Source organism: Ruditapes philippinarum, unplaced genomic scaffold (assembly GCF_026571515.1).
Source record: "Ruditapes philippinarum isolate M1 unplaced genomic scaffold, ASM2657151v2 ctg500_1_1_1_1, whole genome shotgun sequence".
NCBI classification, from domain to species: domain Eukaryota; kingdom Metazoa; phylum Mollusca; class Bivalvia; order Venerida; family Veneridae; genus Ruditapes; species Ruditapes philippinarum.
Genome location: NW_026867377.1, coordinates 356,661 through 376,325, shown reverse-complemented (window position 1 = coordinate 376,325; position 19,665 = coordinate 356,661). Strand labels below are relative to the sequence as shown.

General features: G+C 30.7%; 1 protein-coding gene across 11 annotated transcripts in view; it reads left to right on the top strand.

The window, feature by feature from the left end:
* The window catches only part of LOC132735885 (protein piccolo-like), a 40,284-nt gene extending 23,826 nt beyond the window's left edge, over nt 1-16,458 (top strand). For 2 of the 11 annotated variants that reach the window (XM_060722905.1, XM_060722903.1), the window contains exons 14-16: nt 960-1,071; nt 9,445-9,571; nt 13,573-16,458. In XM_060722905.1, the coding sequence (XP_060578888.1) occupies nt 960-1,071; nt 9,445-9,522 (190 nt within the window). In that variant the 3' untranslated portion in view covers nt 9,523-9,571; nt 13,573-16,458. Of the gene's footprint in view, nt 1-959; nt 1,072-9,444; nt 9,572-10,016; nt 10,081-10,346; nt 10,420-12,268; nt 12,299-13,572 lie in introns of all 11 variants that reach the window. The other 9 variants (XM_060722908.1, XM_060722912.1, XM_060722907.1 and 6 more) reach the window with 9 other exon arrangements.
* The last annotated feature ends 3,207 nt before the right edge of the window (nt 16,459-19,665 follow it).

Here is a 19,665-nt window from a genome sequence, read left to right as displayed (position 1 = left end):
GGCCTTAAAAGGGCATTTTTTCAGTTTGAGGCCTCATAAGTGGGGGGGAGGGGTGGCAAAAAACCGTCAAAACACGTTTTTATGAGGGAAAAGGTTAAAAAGCTGTATTTTAATGGTAGCAAATGAACTCCACTTATAGTCTTTGAAAAAGTATAGTAAGGAAATAAAATGGAATCATGAAATGCAACAGAATGTGTGTTTTCTGTTGTGAGAATTAAGCACATTTCCAGTATTTCTTGATTAGTTTACATTTGACATTATATTATAATGCAGAAGATTATGAACACAGTTCCAAGCCCCTCCCTATTTTTCAATTATATTCTAATTATTGAATGTTAATGTAATCAAGTTGTTTTTAAAAAATGCACAAGTAAGAATGACTCCATATTATATATATATCTAAGTCAGATATGTATTAGTTTCAATACACTCTGAGCTGCCTGCAAATATTGACTTTCTTGAACTAAATGTTGAAAAATTTGAATATGATACCACAGGCACCAGACACAATTATTTTACCCATATACGCTCATAATACTATATATAAAATATATTCTTTATATATAGTATTATGAGCGTATATGGGTAAAATAATTGTGTCTGGTGCCTGTGTATGATACTAAATGCTGATGATCTTTTTCTATACATAATGATTTTTCTCTACAATTTGATGATACTCACAAGATACTTTGATTATTTAAGGTAAAAACAAATATACTTTGATTATTTAAGGTAAAAAAAAAATGCTTTACTATAAAGGACATTTTTAAATCTGTAATAAGCCATTTTCATATGCCTAAAACCATTTTTTGGCAAATCCAGAAGTTAAAGAAATAAGGAAAACATTTTATTTTTAAACCAATGAAATTAATTGTTACATGTTAGTGAGAAACCATTTTCTGTTATTCCACTTGCAACAAGGGTTCTGATTGGATGTTATTGGCTTGTTTGACTTGTAGGGCTTACAATCCCCGATTGTTTAGGTTACAACACAGACTAGATAGAGAGGACTCGTCACCTGAGACTTCCCCACAACAACAACAACAGGAGAAACAGAGAGATGCAAAGAAGGTTAGTAAACTTTTGATTTTAATTTGGCATGAAAATATATGTAATTATATTGTATTACACTATGTCACCGAGTTTCATAGCACAGAACTTTGCTTATCTTGGCTTGGTGCAAAATGATTTACCTTCTTTAGCAGGACTGAAGAGAGCAACTGTATTTATCCTGGCCCATTCATATTAATTTCCAGTTTTTGGTATAATGTATGCAATTAATTTAGGTAGTACAGTCCCTGGGGACCTTTTGTGTGCAAAAAAGGTCCATGGATAAATGTTATACCAATGTAAAGCTAAATGTTTGAAGTTTACAAAAAATTTGGGTAGACATGTCAAATCATGGTACGTTTTGAGAAATCCAAGATGGCCGCCAAGATGGCCGCCAAATTATTGAAAAATGGCTAATACTCAATTTATATGGTAAAATTAGTTCTTTTTTATATTTATTTTGGTACAGGTGATGTTAAAACTTCACATCCTATCGGAACAATATGAAAAAGGGTCCTTTTCCATTTTCTTATACATACACTCTTGTTTTCATAGAGAAATTTTGCTAAAAAAGCATGAAAAAGTAGCAAAAATCGACATGGGGCTGGCATTTTTTCCTATCAGTCGAGGCATAGTAGTGAAAATGAATATTTTTACCATATATTACAAAGACCTGATCAACAACTTACTAATTGTACCTTTATTTTTATTTTTATTGTGTAAGAATGTGAATTCTGACATTCCTAAAGTGGGTGGGGTACACGAAAATTGAGTCACAATTTCTAGTGAACTGATATATAATGATTATTAAGACTAAGTATAACCAACAAGATTACATTTTGAAATGTTCTTAAATCTTTAGTTTTTTTAAAGGTAGATTTGCATTCTACCAACAACATTAATTGGTTCTGTTGCCATGGCAACAAAGTGGTAAAATGAGAGAAACCCGGAAATATATGAGGTTTTCAGTTTATCATTTCAAGCATGTTGTAGAAGTTAATGTCATGATTATGCATTACAGAATTCAGAGTTGGATACATTTGAAACAAAAAAAAATCATTTCAAATTTCACTACATTTACTTTCCATGAAAAAACACAAATTTGAATTAAAACATCGGTAACATTTCGCTGAACAGTTACTGTAACAATAAAAACGCTTAAAGTTTTAGAGGCAAAAGATAATAATGAAATTTATTATATACTTTTAAATGAAATATTGAGAAATATTGATGAAATAAAATGCGTATTTTCATTTTCCGTATTTTCACTGTAAAAATTTATTTTTCACTGCAGTGAAACATATTTTCCGTATTTTCACTGGTGTCTTGCCGGACTACTTTCTTTTAAATTCTGCCAGTACTCAAAATTTAAGGGAAAGTTTTGCAAATTTTAATGTCCAGAAAGGGAAAAATGTATATAATAAACAGAAAATTCAAGTTTTTTCTATAAATACATGATTTATTTTCATCTTGTGGCATGAAAATTACCATATTTCACTCGTGGCTACCGCCACTCATGAAATATTTATTTTCATACCACTCGATGAAAATAAATCATGTATTTATAGAAAAAACTTGAATATCCTCTATCTACTCAGAGTTATATTGAAAAATAAAATTTATGCTTGATATTTGGCCCGATTTGAGAAAAAAGCTTTTCAACATTCTTCATTTATTGGTCATTAAATAATAATAATAATAATAATAAAAATAATAATAATAATAATAATAATAATAATAACAAATAAAGCAAAAAAAATCCCACAGATCAAATGTGATAAGAAGGAAGAGACAATATGTCAATATGTTGTGATGAAGAACGTCTTCAAGATAATGTTCCATGGATGCATCTGGAAAACCTGAATGATTGTGTTCTCATCTCAATGCAATACAAGCCCAGCTGAAATATTTTAACAGTTGGAGAAACATGGATAAAATTACCATTTTGTGTTAGAAATTTGACACTTTCTTCTATTCTAAAAAATATAGAGCAGCATAAGTTATAAATCCTGTATAGATGTCTTGCTACGCAAAACAAATAGGCCATATTCCACCGTTGCCTCAAAATTCTTTATAAATTATTTTGTGACCTACAGGTCAGACCACCTAATGCTTCGTTATACGGTCAGTATGTCTTAAATCATCATCAACAAACTCCGAACTGTTCATCAAATGGCATCTTGTCTTATTACCAAAAACAACCCCTCCATTTAAACACATTAAACGTTGTATAGAATCTCCATTGTTTTATCTATTGAAAATCGGATACAGTAGGGACAAACTCCAGTATACATTAAGAACAAGCTACAGAAGAATGTACACAAAACTAAAACTTAAAAAGTCTCAAATTAATTATACAATATAAGTAATTCTTATATTTAAACAATATGAGTTTTGTTACTGCAGCCTCATTTCGTTCTTTAGAAATATGTGACTATTTAAGTAGATGGCGGTCTGTTTCATAATATTATTATAAATCACGTTGAAAAGAATTTAATAGTATGTTTATATGCAAATAGTTTTACATAGTCATATCTAGATTTGTATAATTGTTGAAATTTCATTTAATGTCGAGTATTCTTTCTTAATGTTTATAACTATGATATAAATTTGTTGATTTTAACGCATTTAAACATGTTATATATATCAGAAAGGCACTTATTAAATTTTGTGTAATGATAGATTTTGCTTTTGTTTTCGACCGTTTTTTACCAGTTATAAGGTAATCATATCAACTGTTACAATTTCGTTATTTTCTCATCATCAATAAATATCAATAAATCATGTGGAGTAACCCGCGGCTGAACGTATCCAAAATTCATATAAGCTTTCTGTTTTAAATAAGTCATTATAAAACCATAGTTTTAATGAAATTGGAGATGAGGAAAAACAGCATTTCTCAAATTGTTCGGTAGCATGTAATGCACATGAACACTAGTGTGTTCCAAATTAAGATTAAGTTCAGGACGTATTTGAATTTGGAATCAGGATGAACATATGACTTTGATTTCTTTATTTAACAAACAATTTTAATGTTTTCTATATTTGAATAAGCCAACTTTCCGTTTCTTATAGACTTTGTAATTTTGATTTGCCTTAAAAGATGACCAGAAGGTGTCAATATCATGAAATAATGCACGGAGGGAAACATATTAAGGTCTTCTCAGTAAAGCAGGAAAGTCGCCACAAAGCCCTTTAAAGTGTTGATGTGACGTGTAAAGGCTATATTGGGTAAAATTTGACAGAAATTTTGTTTTGTTGTTGTTTTTTGCACAAATCGGATTATTGTACATCTTAGTCATAGAACTGACAATGCGAAATGTTTTCAAATATTCCCAGAAATAAATAAAAATATCTCGAGCTTTTATATGTATGGCTTTTTCAGATGGGACTAAACCAACATTGTTTATCACCTTCCGCGTTGTGGAAAGGGGAATGGCCTATAGGAATGGCCTCCGTCTGTCAGTTCGTCCGTCCGTAACACTTTCGTGTCCGCTCCTTAACTTTTGAACCCCTGAACAATTTTTGGAATAACTTGGCACAAGTGATCACCATAATGAGACAATATGCAGAGCGCAATAATTGGGTTGCTACCCCAAAGGTGAAGGTCACACTTTAAGGTCAAATGTTAAAAGTCTTCATTTAATAATAAAAAGTCTAAATTTCGTGTCCGCTCCATAACTTTTTTAACGCTGAAAAGTTTTGAAATAACTTGGCACAACGGATCACCATTATGACACGACGTGCAGTGCGCAATAATTGTGTTGCTACCCAAAAGGTCAAGGTCACACTTTAAGGTCAAATGTTAAAAAGTCCACATTTCGTGTCCGCTCCAACATTTTAACCGCTGAATTTTTTAAAAAATATCTTGGCACAATTGATAACCTGTATAAGAACATGTGCAGAACGCAAAAATTGGGTTGCTACACCAAAGTCAAGGTCAAATGTATAAAAATCTACATTTCGTGTCCCCTCCTTAACTTTTAAACCTATAAAATTTTGTTTGAATAGCTTGGCACAATTGATCACCATTATAAAACGATGTGCAGATCGCAATAATAGAATTGCTACCCACACTTACAGGTCATATGTTAGAAAGTCTACATTTCGTGTCTGTCTCTAACTTTTAAACCTCTGAAATGTTTTTAAGATAACTTGGCAGAAATGATCAACATAATGACACCATTGGCAGAGCACAATAATCAAGTCACAGCCCTGAAGGTCAGGGTTATACTAAACGGTCCAATGTAAAAACATCTTTTTTTTTCATGTCCGCTCTATAACTTATTGACAATTCAAAGGTTTTAAAAATACTTAGCACAAATGATCCCCACCACGACACAATCTACAGACCTCAACATCCAGGTCGCTGAAACCAAGGTCAAGGTTATATGTTCTCCATAACTTTTTGACTTTATGGAAGATTTTAAATAACTTGGCACAAATAATCACCATCGTGAGACTATGTGCTTATGATATGCATGACACAACATCAATGTCATGGTTAATAAAAGGTCAAGATGTACACATTCATGTTCCTTGCGAAGCCCGGAGTAAACTTTCTTTACACAGTGTAAATATAGGAAAAACATGAAAATATTCTTCTCCATAACTGCAGGACCTAGCATAGAATACTATTAAATTTGCTTAAATTACGACCTTGTGGTCAAATTCATTTATGCCAGGGGTCACTTCATTTTACATATAGGAAAAGCTAAAAAAGAAGATCACCCGAACCGATGCCTATAGCTAATTATTTCTGTTTTTTTTCCAAAACCAAATGCCCAGATCTTAGGTTTTACGGTTAAAAGCATTGTCAAAAAGACCTTAATTTATTTTTCAAATCTTGACAATCTGGTTAAAGTTAACCTAACCCCAGGAGTCATTTTACTTTGTGTTATAAAGAAAACGCTTTGAAAATTTTCTTCTCCATAAATAAAGTGCTTTGATATTTAAGTGTGAAGCATTCATTCTATGACCATATCAATTTATGTCACGATATAATACACAATTACTAAGCTTGGTTAAGTCATGATCCGTTTGATTATAATTACCTTTCCCAAGGGTCAATTGATTTACATAGTCTAACTTATATAAAAAAATCCTTTATAAAATCATCCCTTTAACCCTATTGTTTAGAGCATGTGAAATAATTTCTAGAAGACTTTTACCATGTTTCTTCAATCATGATAGGGCCGGGCCTGGATTATACGCCAATTTCGACACTTCTTTGTTGATAGCTTGAAGGTCGGTTAAAGTATCTGACTTTCACGGATAAATAACCAGAAGAGTAATGACCAATTTCTACTAAGCTACGTTACTAACTTTTTTGACAGACAAATGCCCGTAAAACTCAATGTCCGAGATCAATTGTTGTCTGTGGAACAAGAGACGCCTGAACTTCGCATCCGACACTTTCCATAAAGTGCTAAGTTTGCAGGCATCAAATAATGAGCATGAGTCTGGATTAAAACAAGAGTCGGTTGAACCGAGTGATGCTCCCCGACTAGGTTTTGGACACACGCCCGTCGACTATATGCTCCCCCGAATTGTTTTGGGGAGCATAAAAATGGCCCTGCCTAGATGTCGATCTTTATATAAAAAAACTCTTTATGTCAGAAACCACAATGCAAGACCATTTGGTTGGAAAAATTGTCTTGTGTTCTTTGATTGTTCAAATCATGGCCACACTGGTATAAGGTGACGTAGAATTTAAGATCTCGTGACCTACTTTCTTGTTTTTGAAGTTAAAGATATTTGGATTACAGACACAATATGACATGCCAGCTGACCTTAATCTGTTCTAGTGATCTCTTTGTATTTTGATTGTAAAATTACAGATGCAGAATTAAACACTGAGATCAGTTGACCCAGAATTTAATTTAATGCAAGTTAGAGTTTCATAATACAAGCTACAACCAAAAAGTTTGAACTCAACAATAAATTCGATTGTCATTAAAATTTGATATTGGTTGACCTAGAATTTGAACCATTGAATTTATTCTAATGCAAGTTAGAGTTTCATAATACAAGCTACAACCAAAAGGTTTGAACTCAACAATAAATTCGATTGTCATTAAAATTTGATATTGGTTGACCTAGAATTTGAACCATTGAATTTAATCTAATGCAAGTTAGAGTTTCATAATACAAGCTACAACCAAAAAGTTTGAACTCAACAATAAATTCGATTGTCATTAAAATTTGATATTGGTTGACCTAGAATTTGAACCAGTGTCCTACTTATTTCTTGTTTTAGCTACAAAGTCTTAAATGTTTACCCTATGTACAGTTTCAAACATTTGATAATGTTTATATACATTTCTACCTTAAGACTGCCCTTTACTTATTATTATCACCATTAATTATCCTTTCCAAACATAACAACATGCACATTTGACATGACCTTTTTCTATGTATAGCAGTTTGACAAAAGCAAATGCATGATGCATATTCTTGAAATAAGTTTATTCATCTAATTTCAAAATATCGGCTGTTATCTGTGTTGATAATTTGTGACTTCTTTTAATGTTACATTTTTTTTCAATTTGGCATTGTGCACAGATTATTTATCTTTTAAGTTTGTGTCATTCTTATCAACATGCTTAAAATACTAAAAGTTGAAAGTGTCATACGTTTCAGGTGTGTCTTTCATTTTACTTCTCCGTTGCCATGGCAACAGAACATGTTGAATATTGATAAACAAAATATCTAAGTTTCTTAATTATCTATAACTTTAGATACATGCCAAAGTGCAATACATGTTGACTATTCATAGTTTTAATTATCATAACAAACCAGTTAACAAAATACTGAGACTTAATTTTCGTTACCCCACCCACTTTAAGAATATCAGAATCCACATTTTTTACAATAAAGATAAAAAATAAGGGTGACATTAGTATAATATTGTTCAAGTCTTTGTAGTATAGGGTAAAAATATTCATTTACACCGCTATGCCTTAGCTGGTAGGAAAAAATGTCAGCCCCATATCAATTTTTGATAATTTTTTCATGCATTTTTTAGCAAAATTATCTATGAAATTCAGGGAATATGAAAAAATAATGGAAATGCCTCCATTTTCATATTGTTCCGATAGGATGTAAAGGTTTTACATAATTTATACTAAAATAAATACAAAAAAAAACTAATTTTATCAGATAAAATGCATATTAGCCATTTTTCAATAATTTGGCGGCCATCTTGGCGGCCATCTTGGATTTCTCAAAACGTACCATGATTTGACATGTCTACCCAAAATTTTTGTAAACTTCAAACATTTAGCTTTACATTGGTATATCATTTATCTATGGACCTTTTTTGCACACAAAAGGTCCTCAGGGACTGTACTAAGGGGCTATTATGTCTCTATGTGTCTGGATTCAAAATTCACATGTGCCTCTCCTATTTTCGAAATTGCTTTAAAAATAAAGTCCCATGAATGGAGATTGCACTTAGCTAAAATTATGGTCCTTGAAAAAAGGCAGGTATGCGATTTCCAAGTAAGTTCTAGCTAGCTCTTCATCTATAGGAGGTGATCATGTGAAACTTGGTGATCATAATTGTTAGTCATTGATGTAAATAGTCCAGGATGCTTTCCTTGTACGGTTCTTATGAATATAAATTTTGTAAAGAGTTACATCATTTTAGCACCAAGCTTTTCTTGTTAGTTTCATAGTTATATCTTATATGGCTTTATTGTACTGCTATTTTGTAGTCTACTTTACTTGAAAATGAAATGAAATTAAAAAAGTTATACACATAATATAAAGAAGGTTTTTCAATCAATGAAGAAAGTTATTGTGTAAAATAGTAATGTTATCTATAATATGTAAAGAAGAGGTGAAAGAGAAATACATATTCTTACCAAACAATTGATCTGAGTCTTGCATTCAGCATGGCATGCAGAACCATTTCTATGTTTAATGCAGTTCTTGGTTATTCTGTTAAATCAAGGAACAAGTTACATTTATCTTGTGATTAATCCTTGGTCTTTTATCTTTCTGTTAGAATTAGCTTGATAACTCTTTATGCTTGGCTTTCTAAGTGGTAAAACTAGACGTTGGTGACCAGTTAAAGACAAGCGTACTGAATCAGACTTTTTGATTGGTTAATCTAAATTTATCAGCAAATCAAAATCTGTCTTCCTGAATGAATTTGGTATTCTGAAAAACCTGTCAAAATTTGTGTTGGCTCAAATTGAAATTAACCATTTTCCTATAATAAACCATTATTATCCAATTGAAATTATTGTTCCTTCTTATAAATTTTACAATTAACCAATCAGAGTTGGTCTATCAAAGCCTTGTTTTTAAACTTTGGAGGCCAATATTATTATTATGTAATATGCATTAAATGAAATAGTATATTAATATCTTTTCTTTCACGAGTAGTTATCTAAAAAAAGTATATCATGGGGTAGTCTACCCTCCATCTCTGAGGACTCAGAAAATGTATGGATCTATAAATAGATTGTGACCTTGAGTTGTGACCTTGACTGTTGCTAGGCAATATTTAGTGGTATAATTGAATTTGCAGTTTTGTTGAAATTTTTGTAAAAGCATGTAAATTTTCTGTTCATTTTTGGCTGTTCTGTTTTCTTTTACTCACAAAAATTGTGTACACTAAGATTTTTATTGTTTCTGTTCTATAATTAATTTTAATTTTCAGAGTACAAACTTAAATACCAGTAGACACACTAAATATATAGAAAGAAATTTTAAGTTATATATCAGGCTTACTAGATTGCCTTTATTATAAATTTAAAAGAAATTTGAAATAATTGAAACAGTATCATAGAAAATTGTAAATTTTGTAAAAGAAAAGCTAACATGCCTTAAAAATTTCTTATTTTTGTTCATACATATTTTTCTTGTGAAACAAGTTTTTGTTGTGTGCTAGTACTTAATTAGCAAATCATTTCATCATGTTAATATATCATTGATTATTTCTTATAACATTACAGCAAAGCCTTATTCCTGTGAAGATAAAGTGATTAAAAAGGTCTTCTTCTACTTTTTGTCACATTGGTACATATTTTGTGTATATTTGTACTGTGGTGACCTTTGACCTTTCACCATTTTTCCTGTGGTGTCCTTGACATTAAACAGAAAGTTTGAGCATTTTAATCAAGATAATTAACCTAGATGGCTTCTGTATTTGTGAGTCTTTGTTGTTCCAACCCCTAAATGTGGCTTTAAATGTGTATGTTTCGATGTCATTTGCACTGTGTAATGTTGCAGTGACCTTCAATTTTGACCTTTAATGTGTAATGTAACCTTGACCTCTTATATAGGAACACGATGAAGGTCAGCGTATCAGAATGTCCCAGTTTTCCTCTCAAAATAAAAAGCTTATGGCTTTTATCTGTAAGTATTGAGACACCTAAAATGACTGTTACGTGACAAATCCACTTTCTATAATCTAACTTTAAGTGTGTGCATCCTTTCCAGTTGGTGACAGGTTGCACATCCTTGTTGTTTTTTAAGGTTTAAGCATTATATATAAACCACCATTGGGCATTGTTGTTACAGTTTTACAGATTCTCAGGATATTGAGGTCATTGCCGGAATGTTATTTTTCACAGTTTTCAGTATTCAACACTTTTTTTTAACTGTTTATAACCAGGATAAGGTACATAGCGATAAAGGATAAGTGATTGTAAATAATCTAACGCCCATGATTTTGAAAAAAATAACTTTCCGGAAATAACCGATTTGCTACAAAATTGGCTGATGTTAGAATTTGTTGGCGGGAAAGCATTACAGTAAGACTTCCTCAATACTTAGCCTGATGGCAGCAACAGATTATACCCAATCCATGTTACCAGTGCAGACCAAGAGATCATGTTCTGCACTGTACACTATTAAGTTAGTGAATATTCTGAAAATTTCCATATAAAGAATGAATGGTTTTGTTCAGATTATAAGATCTGTTCATATAAGATATTGAACGATTGATAATATGAGTTGAAATCGTACATTAAAATGAAAATGGCAAATTTTCTTCAATTAAAAAAAAAAAATTAAAAAAAACTCTTTCCAGAATGTGTAAACATCGATTAACTTAAGTTTCTTACAAGTTTTGTTTGAAATTAAGGGTTTATTATATTACAATGACTTAATCATTAGCTTGTGTTAAAAGCTATTTTTGAGATTGTTTTGTTACACCAGGCGTCTTTTATGACTTGAGTGCTGCAATTTAACCCTATAAGTTATACAAGCATTTGTTAAATACTTTATGCATACAGGGTACCAATTTCTTGCATTTAGATATAACAGTTGAATATTCTGAAGAAAGAAAAGTGAAGAATAACTATTACGAATTGTGCTTTGTGTGTTTTTGTCTGATGTTATGTTGCTATGTTTTCTGGTGTGTGTATGTTGTTATAGACATATTCAGTGTATGTAGTGTTTTCGAAAAAGGTTGTGGGTATTTTCTTGCTGTTCTTTGTTGTTTTTATTCTTTGTTGTTCATTAATATGAAAATATAATAGTTGAAAATTCTGAAGAAAGAAAAGTGAAGGATAACTATTACGAATTGTGCTTTGTGTGTTTTTGTCTGATGTTATGTTGCTATGTTTTCTGGTGTGTGTATGTTGTTATAGATATATTCAGTGTATGCAGTGTTTTCGAAAAAGGTTGTGGATATTTTCTTGCTGTTCTTTTTTGTTGTTGTTGTTATGGTTAATGTTGTTAGGGAATTGCTAGAACTGTAGAATTGATAAAGCTGTGATTCACTATGTTCATGTTTAATATGATCCTGCTGATTTTAAATTATGTGTTACTATTAATATTTAAATATTGAATTGAGATTATTTTTAACTTTAATGGTACACATTTTATGTTTAAGTATTCAATTAAGTTATGCAAGTTACATATAACATTTTCTGCCTCTAGAATAGTTAAGGTTAAGAGTTATTCAAATAAAATATCAATACAGATATTCTACAATGTTCTTTTAAATTAGCAGTTAATTGTAAATTGTTTTCTAAGGACCTTTCAACTTATTTGAAAGTTACACATGGTATTTAAAAAAATAAAATTTTCAAGCAGTTAAAAGGCTTGACCATAAAGATTTTCTTATAACAAATGTAAGCAAAAACAAGCTTGTAGTTTTACAGAATTCTTCAAATACGAATAGCGTTAAATAAGTTTATTTTATAAGAGGTTTACTTAGATTAATTTTTTTCAATTCCATTCAAATTTATCTTATCAGAAGCGTCGACGTAGGAGAAGAAAACAAAGGGTATGATTTAAATAAAAGGGAAACAAGGGATTGTAGATCTTTGGCAATTAATTTACAAAATAGTTTTATAAACTTTTCTTGCAGATTTGGGTCTTTTTTATAAACTCTTTTATTGTACATTTCATTGGCTTCATTGTAGCAAATTTATATAATTTCATTGATCAACATTTTGTTTGTTAAGGACATGTTTTTACAAATTTTATTTTATTTCTTTCACTTTGGCTTATTTAAATTTCATCTGTTGAGCTCTTTTCTGTTCTTTTAAATTCATTTGATATCTTTGGAGCTCATGTAAGTCAGATACATGTATAAACATTTCATTTTGCTTGGAATGGTTTTGTGATCAGGATTTTGGGTTTTTTTTGCAACATTATTAAGAATGGTACATATGCTGTATTATATTCAGGTTATCTATGGAATCAGAAGCTACTGTATAATCAGAGATTTTCGCAGGAAATTAAATTTTGCTCTTTTAGCAAATTGAAGATTTTCACTAAAAATGAAAATGTTCTACAAGTATTCATTGAAGTATCATATAAATTCATCAGAATTTAAAGAAATTTTTTAAATATTTAACCTCACCTTTTAGTCCAGAATGTTGATTTCATGAAATTTTGGCCTCTAGAAAATATCTGATGTTACAGCATGCTGGCTAAACCTTTCCATGTTTTGGTGTTTTTTATACTTTATATATTGGGGAAAAAAAACTTCATTATATATTTTCAGAAATTAATATAATAGAAACTTTGAAAATAATATATTGGCAGTGTTTGATTTGTTTTATAAAAGTAATATTTTATACAAAGTTCAAGAAAAATATTGCTGCTATGAAATCTCCATGTGTGTTGTGTTCTGAACATAATATTTAAACAAACATTTATCTTAACCATAAAAACCTGTTTTTGATACTCACCTGTGTGTAACTATGCATTTTTGATTTTCACCAAAGAAAAGATATTCATAGATCAAGAAAAAAATTGTACATGTTAGTTTTGAAATTTTTTTCCAGGAATATGAACATTTAATGATTCAAAGTACATGTATGTATTTGACCTGAAAACAGCAGTCCCTTCTTTAAAGATGAATTCATGTAAATTTTAACATTAATAACATTAAAGTATAACATACAGGGAAAGGAACTATTATATTTGTTTTTGTTCTAATCCCTTTCAATGATATGTAATAATTACACACATATAAAATGTAATATTGAAATAAATATGTTTAAACTACAGGATAACATAATGATTATGATTGTATGTTTTATTTTGCAGGAGTCAGTGGACAATTTAAGGAAGAATAACAAGATCTGAACTGATAAGCCCAGAAAATAAAGTCATCTTGTGATGTCATCTTCATGTCAGAATGGAACAGGAACAGATCAATAGATGATGACAGAAAATGTGGCATACATTTACTTACATATGTGGATTTAATGTGACATTCACATTATATATTAATAACATAGTGATAAATTGTATTGTGTGACATTTATTACTGTGTCACATTAATTACAGAATTGAATTGTAGTGTTGTACTGATTACAGTTGATCTTATAAGTTAGCATTAGTGTTTAAAGCGAGATTTATAAGTATGGCTCTCCAACAGTTATATGTGACACCAAGCAAAGAATGTAACTAAATATGAGACATGGTGATGAAATATGACATATTTTATGCAAATGTGAAAAAAGTGATAGTGTGACACACATTAAATAAATGTGATAGAGTGTGACTTCATTGAATAAATGTGACAGAATGTGACACACATTGAATTAATGTGACATAGTTAGATTAATTTGTTATACTCGCAAGTAGGAGTGATTATATACAAAAATTGTGATGAAATTTTATTTACAATTATAATCACTACAATTTGATTTGTCAGAAATACAAATTCTGTTCCTGTTAATGAATGACAGTTTGTACGGTTTTGTAATGGAAGTGTGACACATTGCTGCCGTGTCACACACAATGGTTGATTGAGGAAGCTGTGATATTTATAATTATAAGGTGATTAAATGTGATGTCAATTTCTGTTGAGTGACAGAAACTGTAATATAAGACACTCTGATTTGATTTAATATGTGGTAAATAAACAAGAACTGTTTTGAAATCAATAAGATTAAATTATCTTGTTAGTTTTTTGGGGTTATGAATGTAAACTATTTATTGAATTGTGTGTTTGGCATAGAACAAGAGATTTTTAGTTTGTATATTATGAAATGAATACCTTACATTGTCATATTTTCTCAAGCAGCAAGGATTTGTAGATCTTCTGTTTTCTATAGAAGTAAGAAAATTGTAAGATTTATTTTATTTTGATTGAAATGTGTACCAAATTATTTACTATTACAGTGAACTGTAATATTCATTTCAATAGACAAGCTACACGTACATGTACTTGTTTAGCTTTTGTTTCCTTCAACTATATTTTTTTGCATAGTTTATATGGCTCTTTGGTAGTATTTGTACTGCTTTTTGGATAATGGTATAACTTTCATTTTTTACATTTTATCTATTAAACAAAATAAAGTGATAATACTTAAGTGTTTGTAGGCTTTAAAAATAATTCCTAGAATGTTCAAGTTAGTGGGTTAATGATTTTCTTCAAACTTTGCTAGGTTTATTTTATATGAACTTTGTTTATTAAGCAACTTTTTTTTTCATTTATTATATTATCATTTGATTCACCCATAAAGATATACATAGATTATATTGGTTATTGCTTCATACAAACTTAGGCTCACAAACCATGATGTTGAAGAACTGTAGCACATTTCTAATGGTTCATACAACATCTGTGAGGGTGAAAGGCATAGGTTTAAGCCCAAATACAAGTGGCAGTCACTTCACTCATAACTATGGCATTAGTGTCAGGTATAAGGTTTTCATGCTTGCTCTTTCCTGGCAGATCTAGGACATTCAAGTTTGCTGATGTAGCAAATGCTAGGCTGATTCAATGCCTATTTACATTTGTAGACAAATTTTTGAAATTTTAATGGCTAAATTGAATTTTAATAGTAAAAGTGCATCATAATTGTATGATTTTTTCAACAATATTTCAATAATTTCTCTATGAATTTATGTAATGGTGATGAATATACATAATACATAGTTTTCCTTGTTTCGTATTTATTTTAGTTTTTATGTACAGATGATAGTTTATTTATTTATTATTGTGTTTCTACATTTACCCTTGTCCGACTGATGACAACAACAGCTTATACATTTGCAACCAGTGTAGACAAAGATCAGCCTGCAGTTGTCCATGCTGTCTAACCACAGTTTGCACTACTCACTATACACTCATAGTTTGAAATTTTCCCTAAATATTATAAATGGTTTTGTCCAGATTGTAGCATGGGCAAGTCCATTTAAGATTTTTAAGTGTTGTAAGGATTAATTTGAGAGGATTCTCTAAAGAAATTTTACAAATTCATTTTATTAATGTTATAATAATGTTTTGTTATTTGTAAAATTGTAACCATGTCTTTTTGTGAGTACATTCCGTCCATTGGTAGTTCATTTCAGGTATATTGTATATTCATGTCACATGGGGTTTCGTGATGTACTGCTTGATTTGCTATATAAATGATATTAGATGACTTGATTGTATTTGTATAGGAAGACTTTTCAGTGACCAATGTATAGGAAAACTTACCAATTTATTATGTACTGATATCGTATATGCTAAAACTTCTATCTCAAAAGAATTGTTTACAAATATATATTATTAATACAACTTTAGAATGGTCCTGATTTGAGTTTTGCATAATTTGATACCCAGTCATATATGCTTTCATTTAATTGGTCAGTTTTTAATTATTTCAAAATCTATTTAAAAACTAGCCAATCAGGTATGCTTTCATATAATATTTTAGACTGGTATTACAATGAATATTAATTTTGTTACTTGGAAATAATATCATATCTGTTGGTGATTACAATACTGGGTTTTAACATAGCAAGGTTTGACAATGTTGTAATTGACTTCTGGATTATTCAGAAATGTAATAAATTTATGTACAATGCATTATACAGTTTCTAATATTTTTGGTTGATTGTATTTTTTTTTCTTTGGCCAGATGATTAGTGTAGTCAGGTGAGAGATAGTTGCTGTAAATTATTATTTTTGTATTAAAGATATAAACACATTAACTGGTGTAGTTATTTTTTTTACCAGATGCTTTCATTTATATTGGTTAATGTTAATGAATTAATTAAGAGTACGGTCTTAAGGTTAAGGTGTCCAACACATGAATCATTGGAACCCAAGGAATATTGGCACCCAGGGTACATTGAAATAAACAGGAAACATGGGAATCCAGGAAACTTTGAATTAAAGGGAACAGTGGATGCTATGAAACATTTACACCTAGGGAACTTTGAAATTCAGGGTACATTTATATCAAAGAAATATGAAATCCGGAGACCTTTGAAATACAGGGAACATTTGAAGCAAGGTGAAATAGGAAATAAGGGAACATTGAAATATGGGGAACATAAAAATTTTGAACACAGGGGACATAGGAACTAAGGGAAATTTGAACTCGTAAATTTTGAATCTGGAGAACATTTGCGGAATTACGAAATAAGGGAACATTGGAACCCAGGTGAAATTTGAATCAGGGGAAGCCAGGGAACTTTTGAAATACAGGTAATATTGGAACATGGGGAACATTTATTTTGAACCTACAGAAAATAGGTACCCATGGTACATTTGAACCAAGCCCAAGAACTTTTAAATACAGGGAACATTGAAACCCTGGGAGCATAATTAAGCTCTACTAAGTTTCTTTTTAGTCCTCTACCAGTTTACCGGAGGGGACTTTAGGTTTACCCTCCGTCTGTCCGTCCACAAAACTGGATCCCGCGATAACGCAAAAAGTACAGAAAATATTTTTATGAAACTTGATATACGGATAGATGGCAGCATGGAGATTATGCACGTCTTTTTCTTTTCTTCCTATGTTGAAAATTATGGTGGCTATGGCAACAAATAGACTGAAAATATGGCAAATTTTACACATAACCTGGATCCCGCGATAACGCAAAAAGTACTGAAAATATTTTTTATGAAACTTGACATATGGGTAGATGGCAGTCTTGAAATTATGCCCATCGTTTTCTTATCTTCCTATGATGAAAATTCTGGTTGCTATGGCAACAAATGGACTGAATTTCAAGATTTCTGATTCCTGTTTCATAAGTTTTTTCACTATAAGTTCTTTATTTCTTAAGGTATTATCTTCAAACTTTAAATATAAGTTGCTAGTCATCAACAACATCATATGTGACAAGGTTTACAACTCTAGCACAAAATTTTTCAGAATTACCTCCCTTGAACTTAAAATTTTCATGAAAAAAATATTTTTTTATAACAACTTCTTTTTTTCTGAATGTATCTACTTCAAACTTCATATATATTTTTTTCATTGTCCCTCAACATTTGTGAGAAAGTTCAATACTCTAGCAAGACTATTTCCAGAATTATGACCCCTTTTGAACTTAGAAAACTTTTTTTTTGAGAAATTGGTAATTTTTACTTCAACTTGTTCAATCATGATAGGTTTTTCTTCAAACTCCCACATCATAATTATATGACAAGGTTTATAAATCTAGCATCCATATAACCAGAATTATCTCCTCCTTAAACTTTTAATTTTTTTCTAATACGTTCTTTTAAAATTGTTCTTTGTTACACTCACATCATGGTATGACGTCTTACATCTTTATTAGTCCCCTACCAGTTTACCGGAGGGGACTTTAGGTTTACCCTCCGTCCGTCTGTCTGTCGTCTGTCTGTCAGTCGTCAGTCCACAAAACTGGATCCCGCGATAACTTGAAAAGTACTGAAAATATTTTTATGAAACTTGATATATGGATAGATGGGCAGTAATGGAGATTATGCACGTCTTTTTCTTTTCTTCCTATGTTGAAAATTCTGGTTGCTATGGCAACAAATAGGCTGAAAACTATGGCAAATTTTACACATAAACTGGATCCAGTGATAACGCAAAAAGTATGGAAATATTTTATGAAAACTTGATATATGGATAGATGGCAGTATGGAGATTATGCACGTCTTTTTCTTTTCTTCCTATGTTCAAAATTCTGGTTGCTATGGCAACAATAGGCTGAAAATATGGCAAATTTTACACATAAACTGGATCCAGTGATAACGCAAAAAGTACTGGAAATATTTTTATGAAACTTGATATATGGATAGATGGCAGTATGGAGATTATGCACGTCTTTTTCTTTCTTTTATTCTATGTTCAAAATTCTGGTTGCTATGGCAACAAATAGGCTGAAAATATGGCAAATTTTACACATAAACTGGACCCAAGTGTTAACGCAAAAAGTAATAGAAATATTTTTATGAAATTTGTAATATGTGTAGATGGCAGTCTTGAGATTATACACGTCTTTTTCTTTTCTTCCTATGTTGAAAATTCTGGTTGCTATGGCAACACATAGACTGAAAATATGGCAAATTTTACACATAAACTGAATCCAGTGGTAACTCAAAAAGTACTGGAATATTTTTATGAAACTTGACATATGGGTAGATGGCAATCTTGAGATTATGCAGGTCTTATCAGTTCCCCCTATTTTGAAAAAATATTGGTTGCCTTGGCAACAAATAGGCTTAAAACATGGCAAATATAACAATATTTGTGACTAGTCAAAAGAGCTGAAACTTTTAATGAAATTGCATCTTTAATTCCAGAGTTATCTCTTCTTTAAGAATTTTGCTTTTTAAAATGTTATATTTTTTGGTAAAGGGATGTTTCAAAATATTAACTTAGAGTGTCCTTCAGTCGTCTGTCGGTCTGTTCATTAAAAAAACTTTTTCCTGGGATCACTTTTAAAGAACAGGGTCCAAACAAATTTACTTAAATAGAGAAAAATTTACACATCAGTGAATGGCCAATGGCCCTTCAGAATGCTGATGGGGTTCTATCCGGTAGGGGACTTATGGATTGAAAAAACTTGCAATACTATGAATAATTGCTTGTTTCAAAGAGTTATCTCCTTTTTAAAAATTTTGCTTTTAAAATGTTATATTTCTATAACAGGGTTTGTTTAAAAAATAACTGTAGAGTGTCTTCAGTCCATAAGTGAAATTGCCACATTATGCCCTTCAGAATGTTACTGGGGTTCTAACCGGGTAGGGACTTGTGGATTGCTTGCAATACTATGATAATTGCTTGTTATTTTTTGAAAATCAGTCTTGGTTTGTTCTTAAATCTGATAAAATATACATTGCAAGAACTTTGTAAGTATTGTGCCAAAAAAAATGAAACAGACTTCTATGATATGTTTGTCATCAAAACTGATAACTATTTCAAGTTAACAGAA